This window comes from Sciurus carolinensis, chromosome 5 (assembly GCF_902686445.1).
Source record: "Sciurus carolinensis chromosome 5, mSciCar1.2, whole genome shotgun sequence".
NCBI lineage: Eukaryota > Metazoa > Chordata > Mammalia > Rodentia > Sciuridae > Sciurus > Sciurus carolinensis.
This window is the reverse complement of record NC_062217.1, coordinates 82,632,708-82,648,393: the sequence shown is the minus strand read 5'-3', so window position 1 is coordinate 82,648,393 and position 15,686 is coordinate 82,632,708. Positions and strand designations below refer to the sequence as shown.

The 15,686-nt window shown below is 41.3% G+C and overlaps 1 protein-coding gene across 8 annotated transcripts in view; it reads right to left on the bottom strand.

Annotated features, from left to right (window-relative positions):
* The window catches only part of Spata13 (spermatogenesis associated 13), a 322,568-nt gene that overhangs the window by 33,722 nt on the left and 273,160 nt on the right, over positions 1-15,686 (bottom strand). Inside the window, exon 1 of one of the 8 annotated variants that reach the window (XM_047552805.1) lies at positions 9,350-9,497. The exons of 6 other annotated variants lie outside the window; for them this stretch is intronic. Coding sequence is in view for 1 of the 2 variants with exons in the window: in XM_047552804.1 (XP_047408760.1) it covers positions 4,492-4,546 (55 nt within the window). In the remaining variant the exon portion in view is untranslated. Of the gene's footprint in view, positions 1-4,491; positions 4,644-9,349; positions 9,498-15,686 lie in introns of those variants that run through there. One more of the 8 variants, XM_047552804.1, reaches the window with a different exon arrangement.

Sequence of the window (15,686 nt, the reverse complement as noted above, 5' to 3'; positions counted from 1 at the left end):
AGATGCCCTTCAGTTGATGAATGGATAAAGAAACTGTGGCATATTTATACAATGGAATATTACTCCGCAATGAAGAATGATAAAATTATGGCATTTGTAGGCAAATGGATGAAATTGGAGAATATCATGCTAAGTGAGATAAGCCAATCTCAAAAAACTAAAGGACGAATGATCTCGCTGATAAGCAGATAAGGACATATAATGGGGGGTGGGAGGGGTTAGCATTAGGTTTAGGGTTAGGTTTAGGGTTAGGGATAAGGAGAGCGGTAAGAATGAAGGAAAGAAGGACTGTATAGAGGGAAAAGAGGGGTGGGAGGGGTGGAGGGGAAGGAAAAAAAATAAACATCATTGCCCTATGTAAACGTATGATTACACAAATGGTATGCCTTGACTCTATGTACAAATAGAGAAACAACATGTATCCCATTTGTATACAATTAAAAAAAAAAAATAAATATATATATTAAAAAAAAAAAAAAAAAAAAAAAGAATCTGTCTTCAAAAGCTCCCCAAATGATTCTTTCTGATGCCTGGCCAAATTTGGGAACCAATGGACTTTCAGGCTAACCTTACTTAAACCACATCACAAGTATGGATAGTTCTAAGAGGCATGTCTTTTACTGCCTATCTGTGCAGGAGGCCATTTCAGAGAAATGGATTCTGACTGCACGGAAAGCTCTGCTTTAGCCATTTGGTACCACTGAGTGTTCTCTGTTCCAATGAAAAGAGAAAGATCCTTTTGCTGACCTCTTCGCATGGAGCGACCTCCCTCCCAAAACAGCCTGTTGAATTCCCAATCATCTTTCAAAAGTTTGTCACTTCTTGGTGGATGAATTCCACAATTTTTCAGCTCTCTTCTCACATTATTCCCCAATCCCCCACAGTAACATATTGGCTTTTTTTAAAAAAATACTGTGTGTATATTCAAATTTTTATCTTTAAGTTACTTTATATCTATCCCCACTGACTTTCTCAAGGATGAGGAATATGCTTATTAGTCAGTGCTGGCTGACTGAATTACAGCATGAAATACCTTTCACACTCTAGAACACAAAATATCACTGTCGCCAAAGTCACTTTGAAGTCCAATCTAGACTTTTAACCACTCTCCATAAATAGTATTTTTTTCCATAAATAGCACTTTTCAATCTTTGGAACATACATAATAATAACAAAATCAAAAAGAGTCCCAGAATGGACATAAGAGCCCTCACTACTAACCTTTCATAAAGTCCAAGGATCATTTAAACATAGTTCTCCCAAGCAGGCATGGTGGCACATCCCTGTAATTCAAACTACTCAGGAGGCTGAGGCAGGAAGAGTGCAAGTTCAAGGCCAGCCTGGGCAACTTAGTGAGGCACCTGAGTTCAATCCCCAATGCTGGGAGGCGGGGGTGGAGGAAGGATGGTTCTCCCAAAATATACAGCTTCACATCAGCATCGCACTTGGGGGCCATGTTTGATTTTGGCTGCCCAGAGCTAACAGGAGTCAGTTACAACATGACTAAGCTGAATTTTTAGCAAACCTCTGAAAATGGGTATAAAAATCTTTAATCAAGTGAACTACCAGTGAATGAATTTGCCCCCTCTCAGTTTAAAGTGAAAACTTGTCCTGGAGTTATCTCACAGATGCTCTTGCTCACTTTCAAAAAAGAGCCTGACTGTGCTCATCTATAAAATGGGTCTTGAGGGCCCTGCAAGGGTAGGTCTGCACCAGGAGCCTAGGCAGCCAGCACCCACAGGGCTTGCCCCAGCCCCAACTGGAGCCAGCAGTCCTGCTTCCTTCTGTTCCAGGTGGGCCTCTGTCTTGTCTCCAGTTCAGACCTAGGATTCAGGTTTGGGGTTTCTCTGCATCTTGTGATGAGCCCTCAGGTTTTCTTTTCTTTTTGTGCAGGGCTGGGGATTGAGTACCAGGGGGGCTCACACCTGGTGGACAAGTGCTCTACCACTGATCTACATCCCTCCCTAGCTCTTTTTTTTTTTTTTTTTTTTTTTTTTTTTTTTTTTGCGGTGCTGGGGATATGCAAGCACTCTACCAACTGAGCTATCTCCCCAGCCCCTCTTTCTAGTTTTTTTTTTAATGTTGAGACAGGGTTTGAGTTGTCTAGGCTGGCCTTGAACCGGGATCCTCCTGCCTCAGCTTCCTAGTTGCTGAGATTATAAGAGTGGACCACCACACCCTGCTAAGCCCTTGGGTATTACCTTTGGCTTGTCCCTGGGTTTCTGTTTTCTCTTTTCACTAGTTGCTGCTCCTCCTTGGGTTTCTGGCATTGACGATGGCTTTTTCTGTCCATCCTCTCTGACACCTGAGGATCTGTCCTGGATGCTCCGTCTTTTCTTTCACTCGGGTCAGTATTTCATTGCCCCCTCCAGCTTCTGCCTCTCACTGGCTGACTGGTGGAAACTAGCAAGACCCCAGCCAGTTCCACTGCATCTCTGAGAAGTTCCTTGTGTGCTCCAGGCACCACGCTCAGACTAACATGAATCATCTGTGAGACTCACAGCATCCCGGGTTATTACTGTCCGTTTATCAAGGAGAAAACTGTGCCTCAAAGAGGTTAATTACTCCCAAGTCGTGGGGCTGGATTCAGATTTAGGTGTGTCTGCTCCAAAACAATCCTGGGCGAGTCTGCCTCGCCTCCAGCCTCGCTTAGCTGCCATCAAATTGGAAGGGCTGGGACGGCAGCTCCTAGTCTATCCTCATTGGACTGTCCCCCTGAGGATCACCAGAGTGTCCCTAAGGGCCTCACACAGACTTCCCAGTCCTCTCAGGTGAAAGCAAGCCCACCACAAGTGAGCATTATTCCTTATTTTATACTAGCTTACCATTTACAGTTGATTTACACCATGCTTGTCATTTTACTGTACATGTGCAGGTAGTATAGCAAGAGACCTCTGTCTTAGGAACATACTGCTCAAGGGAACTTTTGGAGTGGGAAAGAAAAGAGCAGGGAGGCCTAGGAGACTGCTGCCAGCCCTTTACAGCCAGGGTCAGTCCACTGAAGCTGAGTCAGGGGGACAGGGGTGCTCTGGCATCGGAGCAGGGTTCTCCCAATTCCTTGAGGGCATGCTGGGGAGGGAAGAGGTCCCCAAAATCCATTTCCAAAGGACAAGCTTTCCAAGGAAAGATTCTGGCATGCTACGTGTCTTTAGCAACACAGAGCATTCCCCTCAGAGGCTGAGTCAGGCCTCCCCTGGGTCTCTACATGAATGTGGGAGGAAGGCAGCTCCGGATCATCTCCCAGGCCTGGAAGAATGCTGCAGGTCAGAGGGAGGCCACCAACTCTCCCATGCACCGACTCCCAGCAGTAGGCAAGGAGCACCCACTTACCCCCTCCCTCCATCCTGGCCTTACTCAGTGGGTGCTATGTGGGATGCTGGCATTACTGAGCTCTGTCACTTGAGTGACCAGCAAGGCCACTGTGAAGGTAGGTTTGTGTTCTCAATATAGAAATCCGGGGGCAACTTTTTTTCCTTTTTCTAAATTGGGCCAGTGCAATGGAACACCAGTCTTATTTTGATAATCAGCCAGAGACAGAAGCCATAACCACATCCTTGTCTTCTCCAGGCTAGCACAGAAACCAATCAAAACAAGAAAGAAAGCACAAACTCCAAACAGCATCACTCCGACAAGGCCCGAGGCTGCCTTCAAGCTGTCATCTACAATTCCCATTCATTTCAGTACAAGCTACTGGCATCTACTTAAGGCAAAAACAGACAAGATCTGTTTTTAAGGCATCCTACTGTGTTCATGTACAGAGAAAATTCTTTCTAGGTAGTATTTTTTTCTCTTACTTGCTTAAGTAAGAGAACACAAGAATTCTTATAAAAATGCATGGATTATATCGTATAACTTCTCAGCATAACATTTGTTTTGCATTCAAATAGGGACTAGTCCAGTAGTTGATACTCACAAAAAAAAAAAAGAAGTTAGGTTGAGTGTAATTAAAGAAATTTAAATACACAAAAGGGTGTGAGAAGATAGTGAAATAACCAAATACAAGGTGATATCACTTTTGAAAATAGTAAACAGTATTCTCCAAAAATCAATTCACAACTTTCAACCTCACTCCTAAATTTAGCCAGAAATATTTTTATGTATTTCAACAATAATCTCTTAAGTAAAGGGTATTTCATAAAACAAATAAGTAGAAACCAGAAACAGTACCAGTAGCAAAGACCAGACCCTACCTCTTGTAGAAAGGACAGACCGTTCTTCAGTCTTACTATTTTCTCTTTCATACTAAGTTCTGTGCCATACCCCAAATCAATCTCTTCGATGGACTATGTCTGCAATGAAACCTCCCCTCATGACACTTTCCTGGGAGGAATGAGCTTTACTGTACATATCCACACCTGACCAGAACAGAGTGGGGATGGGGGGCCAGCAGGACAGAGAGAGAGAAAGAGAGATAAAGCACAAACTGCAACTTGGAGAGAGTTGAGACCGCAGCATTGCCCAGACAGAAGGATTCATTCTCTGCACACATACCCATGTGAAGGCTTTCCAGACTCCAAAATCTTGCTATTTCTCCTCTAGCAACCATCCTTGTGATTGAAAAATAGCAACATTCAGGGTAGGTCGGAAGTGTGGCTGAGAAACCCGGTCCTCAGTCCTCAGGGTGTCAGGGAGGATAGGTAGACTGGCAGCTCCGGGAAATGCAGAATCGCTATTCACTGCTTCCCCTCTGTGTGGATTCCTGGCCAGAGCCTGCCCAGAAACTGACAGCTCACTCTGTGTGACCCACGGCTGGCTGCTCCAGCGACATCACAACGCGGGGACTGTAGGGAGGAAATTCTAAACTAAGGCAAAACCTACACACACCAAACCCCAGCACACTCACAGCCTGTCAGGGGCAGTGGAGAGCCTCAGGGACCATGGTGGAAACGTGTTTCTGCTTTTAACAGCAATCCCCAAACCTGAGTTAGACTTTCAGAGAGCTTTTCCAGAGGTTTTTATTTCACCAGAAAAAAGCACAGGGGTCACTTAGTTCAAAAATGGAGTTAAGATTTCACACCATGGTATGACAAAAATTTGAGTTATGATACTGTACTATGCTAACTGCAAATTAATAAAATCACTTTAAAAGAGGGATTTTTTTGTGTGTGTTTGAAAGATACATGTGTAAATAAATACATGTATACCCTACTCTGTGAAAGTAATGTGTGTATGTTACTATGTAAAATATATATCCTCTAGGCTGGGGACAGAGCTCAGTGCTAGGGTGCTTGCCTAGCATGCATCGGGCACTGTGCTGGATCCCCAGCACTGCATAAAAACAACAAAACAAACACGTTGAGATGCTACAAAGAGCAGTTAAAGAATTTTTTTTTAATAAAATATTTTTCCTCTAAAATGAAAAAAATGTGGTTTAATGGACGTTCTCTCTCAATAACATGGGTTATTTTTATCTCCTCTGAACTTTTCTGTATTTTCCAAATAATCTACAATGGACAAGGTTCTTCTTTTATATTGTGACACTGTTAACAGTATGCTTCCTTCAATTTCTTCATGACAGGAAGCCACGGCCTTTTTAACTTTATGAACAATGAAATTACATGCACAAAGTAGTGATCACAAGGTCATCTCTCAACAAACATGGGTTAACAAAGCCATAATGCCAATTAGTAAAACACATGTTTTACAGTGGTGAGTCTGTGTTCAAAACCTGCTGCACCATGATTAACTGCTCTACCACAGCTAAATGAGGGAATATTTCCATTAGGCAGCTCAGTTTCCTCATCTGTAAAGTGGGCAGGGCAGGGGGCAGGACTAGAGTGCCAATAATCCTCACTGGACTGTTAAGAGTATAGTATCACTAAGTTTTCTGAACAGCATGGAGAATTAATAAATCTTAGTTGTTGTGCTGCTACTGTTACTCAGAAAAACACTGAGGTCCCTAATAACATGCCACCGCTCACAGAAATCACAGCACCAGGGGCTGGGTGTGTGGCTCAGTGGTAGAACGCTTGCCTAGCATGTACAAGGAAGATCCTGGGTTCTAAAGCCAGCACCAGGAAAAATAGTAACAACCAAATAAAACATCATGTACTAACTCAGGATGCAAAGCTACACAGTTGTAACACCAGCGTTGACTGTATTACTGAATTGAAGGCTTTTCTCATCTTCAAATATTTACGGTTGTTTCTATTGAAAGGTTCCACCCCACCCTTGAATTCAGCTAAGGAAAGTTTTCTTGGGGGAACTCATAATTTCAAAAACCCGCAGGAGATGCACTCCCACTCTTGCCAAGTATGATGAAGTGAGAAGAACTAGATGCCACCAACCTGACATGGGACTTCCCGGCCTCCAGCCCTGGGAGAAATGTATTTATTCTCTCTATTAAAAACCAACCAGAAATACCAAAATAATAGTGAAATGCACGCAGGGAATAACAAACAACTAAGTCAGTTCAAGTCTTTCCTTCAAAAATAATTTTAAAAGATACTTTAAGAGTCAAATATTTTAAATGTTCAACAGTTCATACAACAAGGGTATATTTATTCTCAATAAAGATGGTGCTTTATTGTATTACAGACTCAAAAGACTTTTTTCTTTTAAATAGCAGATGTCTGTCATGTAAAGTTTCCTAGTCTACCTTGTGAAATGCTAGTTGCCTAAGATGACCCATAAAAAAAAGTTTGAAAAGCACTGGGTGCTGTATCTACTTTTTGGACACCCGCACGGTTCATCAGTAATCACAGACCTAAGAAGTCTAGCCAGCCAGTTGTGTAATCTTATTAATAAACACAGAACTTACCAACCTTATTTGGTCACAGAGTTTTCTTTTCACCATAACACATATTACTACTCCAAAGAGAGTCTCCTATAGCCTCACTGAGGGACCTGCAGGCCAGCAGTGTTCACAAGACCTGGGCACAGGTCAGACGTGAAGATTGCTGGGCCCAGCATTGTGGACTCAGAATCTACCTTTCTGCAAGATTCCAGGTTGTGCCAATGCACACTGGGCTGTGAGAGTTGTTGTTCTGGGTAACTCTGTTGTGTGTTGTCCACTGTTCTTGTGCAACATTCCTTGAGAAACCCTGCTATGAGGCAAAATCCTGAATACCACTGTGCTTCTTTCATCGATTCAAAAACTAATGAAAACCATGAAAGGAAGGAATAGGCCTGGTTTCAGTCAAGTGAAGAGATAAAATGCCCAACACTGAGAAGCAAAGCAGCTAGAAGTGGGAGTTTACTCTCATGGGCATCCATTCTAACAAAGCCTACATTCCTGCAGGAGACAAATAAAATCCACAGTGCTTTCATTTTCTTAAAATTGCTGGTTTTCAAAAAGAAAAAGCTCCGTTGCCACATGTCCTTTGTCCTGTCTGTTTGCACTTTCACTTTCCACAAGCGTTTGGTGCAGAGGACAGTTTCTGTTTCCCAAAGACTTTTTCTAAATCCAGAGTCAGGGTCAGGGTACTAGATTAGGAGCCCTGAGAACGCAGGACCTTCGATCAGAGGTACCCACTGAAGCAAATTTACTTTGCAGGGCATTCGAAATGAAATAAAGATAAAAAGAAGAAAAAAGCTACATAAGCAAATGCTGAACTGAAATGTGGTATCTTATCTAAGGATGTTCACCCAGCAGTCCTATTTTGGGAAGAAGCCACTACTAATAAGAAAAGAGTATGATAGAATAAGTAGGCTGACGTCTGTTTTTTTTTTTTTTAAGGAAATGTTCACTAATTACAACCTACATTTGTCAAATCAGTAAGAATGCTACACCGAAAACCTTAAGCAATCAGGAGTGTGGTGCATGCCTGCAGTCCCAACAAGTGAGGCAAGAGACTGAGGCAGGAGGATCACAAGTGTAAGTCTAGCCTCAGCCACATAGTAAGACCCTGTTTCAAAATATAAAATAAAAAGGGCTGGGGATATAGCTCAGTGGAAAAATGCCCCTGGGTTCAATCCCCTGCACTAACAAAAACAAAAAAACATCTTAAGAATAGTGAAAAGAAGTTATAAAATCCTGCTCCCCTCCCAAATTAATCTATTCCTTTGGGTAAGAGACCATTACAATACATTATTGGAACTGGGCAGTTACAAACATTTATTACTGGCAACACAGGAAGAAGTAAGCAGAGGGGTCAGTCCTAGGAGTAGAGAGCCAAATTATATATTAATATCAAATATTTAGAAATCAGGATAAAATAAATATTGAAAAACACATAGAATGTTCTGACCATTTTTGTTCTATAAATAAAGGAATTTAAGGTGGGTGTGGTGGCGCACACCTGTAATCCACCAATTTGGAAGGCAAAGGATTGCAAGTTCAAGGCCAGCCTGGGTAACTTAGCAAGATCCTGCCTCAAATAAAAATGAAGGGGTAGAGGAATGGCCAGGGATGTAGCTCAGTGGTAGAATACTCCTGAGTTCAATCTCCAGTACCATCACCATCACCACCCAAAACAAAAACAAAACAAAACAAACAAACAAAAAAACAGAAAAAGAAAAAGAAAGGAAGGAATTTGAACTACTTTAGGCAAAGTAGGCCTAAGACCCATAGATATTCACGTGTATTATAAAGAAAGGCTATTGAAGAGGCAAGTTAGAAGTAATACCTCAAACTCAAAGCAGTGGTCACCTTTTTATCCCTCCAGGATAGTCTCCTGAGATTGAGTAGGTGGTCATTAAGGCTGAATTTCTGGTGTCCTAAGTATGCTATGGTACAGATGTTCTTACATGACCAACTTCTGATTATGTGTAGAAAGACCATCAGCACTGCCTACCTACTTAGCAACCAAAGTCTCCCAACTGCTTTTCCCTCAAAGCAGTAACTTCCAAACATGTCATAGAGATATCCAGAAACCAGGAATATCCTAGGAACTTTATGTTTCCCCTGGGTTTGGACATTCTTCTATTCCCAAGAGCCAAAGGACAGACGCTGAGAGTAGGAAGCCCTGGAGGGCAGAGCAATGCTCTTTTTGAGCACAGCACTCCTCAAGGACAGCTATTACCTCAGTCAAGAGCCAAGGAACCCCTACCTGTGGTTGCCACTAGCTGACCCACAGTGCCAATTCCCCTCTTGGCAATGGCTACCCAGAACCAAGAGGAACATAACCAGGATCTATGGACACTCATTCACCATCTCCCACAGCTAAAATGGGGTTGCTATTTCTAAAGCTGGGATGGCAGATTTCCTTAACAGGAAATAATTCGCAACAATTTGCTATCAGTTATTCAGACCAATGTTCTCTTATCCATTAGCATAAATAATTGAGTACCCAGGGTGATCCCTTAGTTCTGAATGGATTAAAGACAGACATTATATTATTAATCTACCAGTCCATTATGCCAGGTTTCAAGGAAGTCTAAAAGACATTTAATGTCACGTACAACCTACCATTTTCTAATGTGCACTGAATACAAGAGCAGCCACTGCTTCAGTACGCTGACGGCTCCTGAAGGCGATGGCAGGCCGACCTGTACTGGCTCTTCACCACAGAGGGGAGGGTCCAGTCATTTACAGCACAGAGGAAACAGCCAGAGTCACAAGAACAAACTGTGAAAACCATCCAGTGTGTGTCAAAACAGTGAAGAAGGAAAAGTGCTTCTGAGCCTTCCACGCTACTGCTGTTCATCCTAGGGCCATGAGGACTCGAACACCTAAGACCGTGGAAACTCTGCTCTCAGTCTCTTAAGTGAACCCTCCCCTCATTACCCCCCACCCAAAGCCTGTGCTCTCCAAAAACTGTTCCAAACAAGATACTCTGTACCTGGGTCCTGACTAGAACCCAGATTAATGCAGAAACAAATCACAACTGTCCTTTAGAAGACGAGACACTTTCTTCACCGAAGGCCAGCGTTTTCCTGTCTTCTGTGCCTGAGCGCAGGTTTCTTCCTTCAAGGTCTAGTAAATATTTGTTTTTCTGTATTCTTCTTTGTTCTCTTAACTGTTTGACCTCGTTGGAATGCCAGCTCCACTATCTACTATTCGGTTCTACTAGCTGAACTAGTGAAGGTTACCTACTACCTTCAAGCCTCAGATTCCTTGCAAGACCAAGCCAGTAACAGACAGACTACTAATACTTGGCAGTTATTTGCCAGGTATCCAGAGCTCTTACTCTCCCTCTTCTTATGTTTACTATTCCTTCCCCTCCTTTTAAAGTCCACTCTCTGAAACTCAGTAAGGAGACACGTGATATTTTGAAGAAGGTTCATTCTTCAGTAGTTCAGAAAGATTCAAACAAATACAATTTTTAAAATGGAAGTTTTAACAGAAATCTCATGAGTTTACGGGGAAAATGTTAAATACTTTATCATGTTTTTCTAGAGATGAACTGGAACACTATGTTCCTTAAAAAAAAAAAAAAAAAAATCCTGATTATAGGCAATGATAAGGCATGAAATACCAGTAAAGAAAACTGCTATTGGAGCTAATGTAATCTCCAAGACTTGCAGGCAATATAGTTTCAGGCATGATGTCCCTGCTTGTAATCCTTGTTCCTGCATACAGAAGCCTTTCATAATTTCTAAATGCCTTGGACTCTGTGGAATCTATGCTATCTCTCAGCAGGGTCAGAAGACAGTGATTTTACTGTGTACCATCTTAGCAGTCAGGAAAATATTTTTTACTGCAAGTACTTGTATAAAGATAAGTAAAGGGATCCAATTTGTTTTAGCGATAGATACAATCAACACCCAATGTTCCTTGGTACAAGCATGTAAAGTGGGACTGGAAAGGAAGAAGGAACAGGGCAAGACACATGACATCCACATCTAACAATCGAAGTCCTGGAGCTCTGTTACTATCACTCTAAACAGGTGCTTAGCAAGTAAGACCTAATTTGATATTTTCTCTGATTCCTCACTGAAAGAAAACTTTCGAAAAGTCATTTAAATAAAACAAAGCACAAAGTGATGATCTAAGAAGTAGAGCTCAAACAGAAAGCTTTTATGGTATGCTTACAATTATAACAAAGGCACAACACATTTGCATGTGCACACCCACACACATGCACACCCACAAGCACGCACCTCAACACCTGCTATGGCTTCTTTTTCTTCCCACCCTTGTAACAAAATGTTTACTGGAGTCTCTGGGTGACACTTCGGAAACACCAGATAATGGCTGCAATTTTGGGTCAAGAAAATCATTGGAAAAGATTTGGTCAATTTTTTCCCCTTTAAAAATCCGAGAGTATATATTTTGTAAGTTTGTTTAACCTATAGTGGTACAATAATTAAAGAGAACATTGTTCCATACAGACTCCTAGCGCTCTAGGGCTTTACTTGTTAGATTACATGACTTATCTAATTATAACTAACTAGTCACTGGTAAGTTAAATAAAAAACTCAGAACTCTGGACGGAAACAGTTCACTGCTCATCACTGCCCACGTCCCTGCGTAAGTTAATGCTTTCCTGATTAGCTACTAATATTTACTGCATAGTGTCTGTGAACCAGATCATTCTTCCCCATCGGCAGTAATCTTAATTAATTTCTCCCATTGCAGCTGAATACAATGGCACAGGCCTATAATCCCAGCTACTTGGGAGGCTGAGACAGGAAGATCTCAAGTTCAAGGCCAGTCTGGGCAACTTACAAAAAATAAAAAAGGACCAGGGTTCTGGTTGGTAGAGCACCCCTGGGTTCAACCCCTGGTACCAAAAAAAAAAAAAAAAAACAAAACTCCAGTGCAAATGAAGACATAAAGACTATAGCTGATTAGGGGTTACCAGAAGCTGGGAAGAAATTGGGTAGTGAGTGCTAAAGAGCATTGGGCTTCTTTGGGGTGTTATGAAATGGTCTAGAATTACATAATGGGGATGGTTGCGTAACGCTATAACTGTATAAAACTCAGTGAATTCCACACTTAAGGGAAAAAAAGAAAAAAAAAAAAGAAAAAGACTCTGTAGCTAACTAAATTCCCCAAGGTTAATACACCTAATCAATAGAGAATCAGAATTCAGCTCTGGCTTTCTAACCCAAAGTTCTGTTAATAAAATTCTTTCACAAAAACAATTAGAACAGAGTAAGGCCAGAATAACTATTTGAGAACCCCTTCTTTTAATGATTCATTAGTTCTGAGTACCAAGAATTTTTCATGCCTTAATTAGGTGGTCCTTTTAAGGAAAAATTCAAGTATGTTGTGAGCTGGTTTTAATTGAACCATCAATGTGTAAATCTGCTATTTCTAATAAAATAGAAATAGGAGTTTTTAAAACAATGAGCACCAAAAAACTAAGGCAGAGAAGGAGAAGGGGTGCAGGGACACTTTCTTTGTTTTGATCAGGCAGAAAATAAACAGAGTTTTAATGAATTTCTTTTTTTTTTTTAATATTTTTTCAGTTGTCAACAGACCTTTATTTTATTTATGTATATGCAGTGCTGAGAATTGAACCCAGTGCCTGACACATGCTAGGCAAGCGTTCTACCACTGAGCCACAACCCCAGCCCCAATAAATTTCTTAACTTCACTACAAAGATTTTTCAAAGAAACATGCTTTGGTAATTTCTTACCATTCACTTGATTTAAAAAAAAAAAAAAAAAAAATGAAGCCAGGCAGGGTGGCACATGCCTATAATCCCAGCAATTCTGGAGGCTGAGGCAGGAGAATTACAAGTTAGAGGCCAGTCTCACTAACTTAGCAATACACATTCTCAAAATGAAAAATAAAAAGGGTATAACTCTCTGGGGTACAGCAGCACCCCTGGGTTCAATTCCTAGTGCCAAATAAATAAATAAATAAATAAATAAATAAATAAACAGGAGTGGAATGTAGCTCAGTGGCAGAGAACTGAAATGACATAAGCGCTCAGTATGAATAAATTCCTCTAACTTCTTAAATGTCGGTAAATTACATAATTCTAAATCAAGGAATGGAACTTTCTGATGTAAATGTAACCTTACTATTTCCATCAAAACCATTTTGTAAAACTAAACACTGGCACATTTGTGTTAATGAGTTTTTAGATATTATAAGGGCAAAATCATTTTTAATATGGTAGTCTAATAAATCATTTTTTAATTAGTCCTTAGCACATATGGGGTATTTTCAGCTATAAAATCAGAAAATCATCAACACAGATGAAGCTAAGTAGATAAAATGTCCCTGAATTCCAAGAGTGTTTTTAACTCTGGATACTCTGGACACAGGTGATGTTTAGGGTTTTTGCTGGGGTCTCACTATGTTACCCAGGCTGGCCCTGAGCTCCTGGGCTTAAGCCCTCCTCCTCTTGCCTCAGTCGTCCCAGTACCTGAGAGGACAGGCACAGGCCACCATGCCTTGGCTGCATTTGACACTTGGTTAAGCATTTACATAACCACCCCCTCCTCAAAGTCCCTAACTTCTTAGTATATCTGGGACTCTACTTACCTCTCTGGCTACTTTTTCTATCTTCTTTGTGAACTTCTTTTCTTTTTTCTAGTTCCCTAATGATCTTGATCCTCAAAAATACTGTCCAAGATCCTCTTCTCATTGCTCACCCTTCCCCACCCCTCCATGACGCCCATGTTCTTACACCTCCAGTCTGGATCTCCCTCCCTCTCACCAGTCCTTGTGACCCAAGGTGATGACAAGTGAACTGAGCAGGCTCCAATTCCGCCCACCTGGATGAGAAACTGCTCCCCCACCAATGTGCTCTTCTGGTGTCACCCTGACCTGGTGACAACATGGTTGCCTTTTTCTTTGCCCCAAACATCCAGACAATTTGCTTGACCTCCAAGTTCTTTATTTCTCCAGTACTACAGTCATCTTCTAGTGCAGGTCTCTGTAGCCACTGAATTAAGCAACAGACTCCTCCCACTAGCTCTGCAATCTAGCCAGTCATCTCTCTAAAGTGCAGATCTAATCATCTCACTCCACTTAAACCACTTTAGTAGTTCCTAGCTGCCTCAGGTCCTTCTTCCTTCTAGTTGCTGCGTCTCCAGCTGCTTCTGAGCCCTCCCCTTTCACCTTCATCTTGCCACAGCCTCAGGGGCCTACAGCTGAGGTCCTTCCACCTGGAGTACTTACTGGTGAAGGAGGGGGGCTGCCTAAATATCAAAAGGTCAGAAAAAACGATCCAAGTATTTGTGCCATTTTAACTTAAAACACATAAAGGTGCAATTATTCATTTTTGTCATGATACAGAAGGGTGCTCTTCATGTATGGTTGTCTGACTGAAATTCTACATCTTTCTTGCTTCAATTGCCACATCTATAATGCTTCAATTATGATTCCCACTTATGGCTTCTTTAAAGTACAGCGCAAAAAAAAAAAAAGAAAAAAAAATAAATAAATAAAGTACAGCACAGCAATAAAACCAGAGTCACTGACAAAGCAACCTGAGTACAAGACTCCTTAATTTGACAGATTTTTTTTTCTTTTTTTCCTTTCTTTTCATTTTTTTGTAGTTGTGCTGGGAATCAGAATCCGTGGTCTTGCGTATGCTAGGCAGGCATTTTACCACTGAAGTACAGCCCCAGCCTAGCAGTTTATCTTTATTGAGCATCTCCAGAGTATTCAATCTCATTTTCATGAACTCAAGACTCTTTAGTCTCATATTTACATTTCATCCATGTATATAATATCTAAATAAGGTCCATAATTATAATAATAATAAATACAACTTCTGTAAATAGGCTTGGGGCCATGACCTTGAGCAAGGACTCATGCAAGAAAACAACAGCTTAAGGAAACAAGCATTCAGCAAGCTATGGTCTTCCCTCAGGTTGCTCCAGAGGCAATGAAGGGCAGCTCTCATCTGAGTAGTGGGGCTAGGTTGGGGTTTGCATCGTGTCATCCTGTTCTTAGTTTCTCCAATGTGCTCTCCTTTCTCTGCTCTCTACTCTTTGCATATGCTGTTCCCTCAGCAAGGAATAAACCCTAACACAAACTTGGGCTATTTCCCATCAAGTCTCAAATTAGATCTCATTGCCAGGAAACTCCTGGGACCTGCTAGAGCAGATGAAACTCCACAGGGGTATCTATACTGGCAGTTGTGTGAGAACACTCTCCAGCTTCTTCATGACTACCCAGCCTCCAGCAAGGTGCCTCACCGATAATAGCAGCATAAAATGCGTGTGTTAAATAGATTCCTAACCGTGGAAGGATCTCTGAAACCAAGAACACATTTAAAAACTGAGTCACAAGTTTAAAAAGACACACATACAAAAGCAAACTAACTAAATAAACAAACATCCGGGACTAACAACGCAGGTCAGCGGTAAAGTCCTTGCTTAGCATGCATGAAGCCCTGGGCTTGAATTCTAACAAAACAAAAATGGACAAATCCAACTCAAAAAGGTAGAGAACTTTGGATGTTTCCTTAGATAACACCAATTTTTGTCCCAATGGCACATCCTGTAGCACTTCCTAATAAATTCAAGCTTATCAATGTGCCATAACATTCAATCAATGTACTTTTACAACCAATACTAGTTCCTCATTATGGAAACGTAAACAAATATTTTAAGCGGATTTTTTTCCATTTCTGAGAGACATACATTTCATTATGAAATCAAACCCAAGAATTGGGAGTTGGACTTATTGAAAGAATGTCACCTATGAATAACCCTTACTGTAGTTTGAAACTGCTTGGTTTTAAACATACTGGAAAATGTCTTAGCACATTTCTGTTTTTCTTCTTTAGATAAACCAACCTTAGATCATCATGCCATACATTTAGTAAAGGAATAAAGAAAGCGATGCTCTGGGGCCGTTGAGCAACAAGAGGCCTGAGACGGTGGAGGGGCG